This window comes from Gekko japonicus, unplaced genomic scaffold, assembly GCF_001447785.1.
Source record: "Gekko japonicus isolate JY-2015 unplaced genomic scaffold, Gekko_japonicus_V1.1 scaffold9206, whole genome shotgun sequence".
In the NCBI taxonomy this organism is placed as follows: Eukaryota; Metazoa; Chordata; class Lepidosauria; order Squamata; family Gekkonidae; genus Gekko; species Gekko japonicus.
Genome location: NW_015198594.1, coordinates 1 through 4884, shown reverse-complemented (window position 1 = coordinate 4884; position 4884 = coordinate 1). Strand labels below are relative to the sequence as shown.

The 4884-nt window shown below is 48.2% G+C and overlaps 1 protein-coding gene across 1 annotated transcript; it reads left to right on the top strand.

Moving 5' to 3' along the window:
* Nucleotides 1-2280: 2280 nt before the first annotated feature.
* On the top strand, nt 2281-3247 carry LOC107125037 (olfactory receptor 52N4-like). The gene is given in 2 exon segments (XM_015428512.1): nt 2281-2904; nt 2906-3247. Coding segments are annotated over 2 exon segments (966 nt in total).
* The last annotated feature ends 1637 nt before the right edge of the window (nt 3248-4884 follow it).

Genomic DNA, 4884 nt, shown 5'->3' with positions numbered 1-4884 from the left:
ATCAGGCTAGTGAGAGGTTCCTAATTCATTCACGGTTACTTAGATATTTATATTGAGAGGCTTTTGTTCCACTGTTTTCCCAAACCCACTAGTTCACTTTATTTGAGTAATCGCTGACTCTTTTGTGCCAAGATGGCTGTTGTCCTCTTCCCAGTACCCAAACACCTTCACTTGGAACACCAGTACTCTTCTTCAGTTGTTCGCTGACTTTTAAGGTCAAGCAGTTTCTCATCACACCAGACCAGAGATCTCTGTACTCCTCAGAGATCACTGTCTCCATTTGAATCATAGAATCATAGAATGTTAGAGTTGGAAGGGACCTTGCAGGTCATCTAGTCCAACCCCCTGCACTCTGCAGGAGCAAAGCTGAAAGAGCCCTAAAACATACCCACAAGATGGTCATCCAGCCTCCGCTTGAAAACGTCCAGTGAAGGAGCCTCCATCACCTCCCAAGCCAGACTGTTCCACTGCTCAACCACCCTTACAGTCAAGACGTTTCTCCTGATATTTAGTCGGTAACAACTCACTTGTCATTTCCACCCATTAGATCGAGTCTTGCAATCCGTAGCAAGAGATAATATATCTGCTCCGTCTTCTACATGACAGCCCTTCAGATACTTGAAGACTGCAATCATGTCCCCTCTAAGCCTTCTCTTTCCCAGGCTGAACAGACCCAACTCTTTCAGCCTTTCCTCGTAAGACTTGGATTCCAACCCTCTCACCATTCTGATTGCTCTCTTCTGGGCACGCTCGAGCTTGTCAACATCCTTCCTAAAATGTGGTGCCCGAAACTGGACACAGTACTCCAGGTGAGGCCTGACCATAGCAGAATAGAGCGGAACGACCACCTCCCGTGATCTGGACACAATGCTTCTGTTAATGCATCCTAAGATTGCATTCGCTTTCTTCGCAGTCACATCGCACTGCAGGCAGTGCAGGGATTCTTTTTCTCTCTCTCTTGAAGATCTATCCCCTTTCCTTTGGCCTGAATGAGAGTCTTCTCTACTACCCAAACTTCCCTGCCAAACTTTCCCCAGTTCTCTGTCTGTGTTCAAACTGCTCTCAGCTAATGCTGAATTCAGACTGTGTTCAGTCAAGGTTGAAATCAGCAATAAACCCTTTTTCTGTGAGACCTATTCAAAAATGGTCACAGTAAATGTCTCTTCACAGTTAAGGCAGGAATCTGACTGACTCGCCTCAGCATCCAGCTCTCTCAAGATTTTTATTTTTTTTGCTTAGCTGATGCTAACCAATCAGATTGCTTAGAGCAGCCTGTCACTCAAGGCTCTCTGGCTCTGTGAAGAATTCAACCTTCACAGTCCTTTAGTTGTTGGTAAGGTAAAGGTAAAGGTTTCCCTTGCTCAAAAGCCAGTCAAATCCAACTGTAGGGATGCGGTGCTCATCTCCGTTTCCAAGCCAAAGAGCCAACGCTGTCCAAAGATATCAGGCAACAAAAATAGGTAATACAGCACGTACCCTTTGGATTCCATCCTTACAGGTGAAGAAATTTACAAATAGCAAAGATGAACACATGAAGCTGCCCTGTACTGAGTCAGACCCCTGGCCCTTAAAGCCGGCATTGACAACTCAGACCGGCAGCTGCTCTCCAGGGTCTCAGGCTGAGGTCATTCAGATCACTTGCTACATGGTCCTTTTTAACTGGAGAGAGCAGAGATTGAACCTGGGACATTCTACGTGCCAAACAGATGCTCTGCCACTGACCTATAGCCCCACCCTAGATGAGTATCACTTTTCCAAGAACTATCAAATATATCACACACACTGTGGGTTGGAAATTGCCAAGGTTTTTAAAAATAGAGAAGAGAAGAGAAGAGAAGAGAAGAGAAGAGAAGAGAAGAGAAGAGAAGAGAAGAGAAGAGAAGAGATTGGATTTATACCCCGCCCTTCACTACCCAAAGGTGTCTCAGAGCGGCTCACAAACTCCTTTCCCTTCCCCTCCCCACAACAGACACCCTGTGAGGCAAGTGGGGCTGAGAGAGCTCTTGACAGAAACGGCTCTTTTTCAAGAACAGCTGTGCCAGAGTTATGGCTTGCCCAAAGCCAGGTGCAAGTGGAGGAGTGTGAATCAAACCCGGTTCTCCCAGATTAGAGTCCGCGCACTTCACCACTACACCAAACTGGCTCTCATTAATGTGTTATCGCTGAGATTTCATTACACTGAGGTAATTATGGCTGTAAAAATTTAACTCCTTTGTTTCTCTGTGTTACAGTTTTAACAGCTTGGTTCTCAGTGTGGAATATGTCCTACACGAACCCAGCATGGCCAGTTCCAATGAAACAGGGCAGATGTTCTTGCGGTTCATCCTGAGTGGGATCCCAGGGTTGGAACATGCTCACGTCTGGATCTCCTTCCCGTTTTTCTCCATGTACCTCATTGGCATGGTGGGGAACTGCGGGCTCCTCTACATCGTCTGGACGGAGGAGGCCCTGCACAGACCCATGTACTACTTCCTCTGCATGCTCTCCATCACGGACATGGTTAGGGGCACATCCACCATGCCCAAGGCCTTCTGCATCTTCTGGCTCAACCTCAAAGAAATAGACTTCAGCTCCTGCCTGGTCCAGATGTACGTGGTCCATACCTTCACAGGGATGGAGTCCGGCGTCCTCATGCTCATGGCCTTGGACCGGTTTGTTGCCATCTGTTACCCGCTGAGATACACCACCATCTTGACCAATCCCATCATCGTTAAGGCAGGGCTGGCCACCTTCCTCAGAGGAGCGGTCCTCATCCTTCCTTTCCCTTTCTTGGTCCGGAGGCTGCAGTACTGTGGTAAAAACATCATCGCTCACACCTACTGTGACCACATGGCGGTGGTGAAGCTGGCCTGCAGCAGCATCCGGGTCGACGCCATCTACGGGCTTGCCGTGGCCCTGTTGATCCGGAGGCTTTGACATCTTCTGCATCACCGTGTCTTATTTCATGATCTTGAGGGCCGTCGTGGGTCTCTCTTCCAAGGAAGCCCGGAGCAAGGCCTTCGGCACCTGTACAGCTCACATCTGTGCGATCACGGTCTCCTACACCCCGGCTTTTTTCACCTTCTTTGCGCACCGCTTTGGGGGTCACAGCGTTGCTCCTCACGTTCACATTATTATGGCCAACCTTTACCTGCTTCTGCCCCCCCTGATGAACCCCATTGTCTATGGAGTGAAGACCAAGGAGATCCGTGAGAGTGTCTTCAGGTTGTTCCTGAAGGGGAAGACTCTGATAGTTCATGGCCACTGAAGATGCATAAAATGCCCTGGTCCAGTGACCCCCACCCTTCTCTGTGGCCTCTGTGCTCTCGTCTCAGCACACAGGTGGCTTCTGACATAGAGAAGCATTTAAAAAAAACAAAAACCCATCCAGCCTAATAAAGAGTTTGGGATCACTCTAAAGCTTGTGTCATGAGTTTGACCCAAGAAGCCCTTTCCCCCTCACTCCCGATACACCAAGGCTGGTGAAGGTTCTACAGTGGTGGAGAGAGATAGCCCTGCATGATCAGAGGTCCTCTGCTAATTTTAAAAGGTTATAATTATGCAGCCCTTTTTAGCCTAAAAGGTGGGGCCTGGAGATCTGGAATCAAAGCTCGTCATAAGAACTTAGGAGAAGCCAATGTCGCATCAGACCAATGGCCCATCCAGTCCAACACTCTGTGTCATACAGTGGCCAAAAATACCAGGTGCAAACAGGAGGTCCAGCAGTGGGGCCAGGACACTAGGAGTCCTCCCACTATTGACCCCCCTCCAGGCACCAAGAATATAGAGCAACCCTTGCCTCAACCTGAGAGTTCCTATCCATGCCTTGTGGCTCATAGCCACGGATGGACCTCTGCTTCATATAAGAACATAAGAGAGAAGCCCATGTTGGATCAGGCCAATGGCCCATCCAGTCCAACACTCTGTGTCACAGAGTGGCCAAAAATACCAGGTGCCCTCAGGAGGTCCAGCAGTGGGGCCGGGACACTAGAAGCCCTCCCACTGTTGCCCCCCCCAGGCACCAAGCATACAGAGCATCCCTTGCCCCAGACCGACAGTTCCCATCTATACCTTGTGGCTAATAGCCCCTGATGGACCTCTGCTCCAGGCTACAGAGATCAGTTCCCCCGGAGGAAATGGCTGCTTTGGAGGCTCCATCCCCAAATCTCCAGGAGTTTCCCAACCTGGATCCGGCCACCGTACCCCTACCATTCTGCACCAGTGGCCAGGGGGGAGCTAGCAACTCTCCAACTGATCTGCAGCTGACATGAATCAGTTCCTCGAGAGAAAATGGCTGCTTTGGAGGGTAAGCTCTGTGGCATTAAACCCTGTCCTCCACAGGCTCCACCCCCCAAATATCAAGGCGTTTTCCAACCTGAACCTGGCATCCCTATAAAAGAGCCAGGTTAGCTGTCCCAGAGTTGCAGGTGCCCCACTCAAAACCTGAACAGCACTTACAACGAACAGCTTTTATTTAAAACACCTGTTTTCACAATTTGGCTTAGTGTTCAACAGTTTGTTAATTCTCCAGGAGAATCCCAAAGAATTTCTTCCAAAGATTCCTGGAAATCAGCAATAATCAATAGTAAGATGTTAAATACATATGCAGTATAAGGCCAGATGTTGTATCCTTATATATTTATATGTATATTATTGTTGTATATGATAGGTCTCAGGTATAGTCAATTAAGATCCACCAATACGTCTGGTAGCATAGACTTACGTGAGTTGAATGTATGTCACTCCCAGACTCGAAATCCAAGCAGAACATTTTAAAAGGAGAGTGCTGGACACAAAAGCTTTAAGAACTGATTCAAGGAATACACAAGAGTGCAGTTAAGCGTTTCGGTAAATGACAGAGACTTTGGCAAAATTCACTAAAAGTAAACAATCCTCAAAAATGGC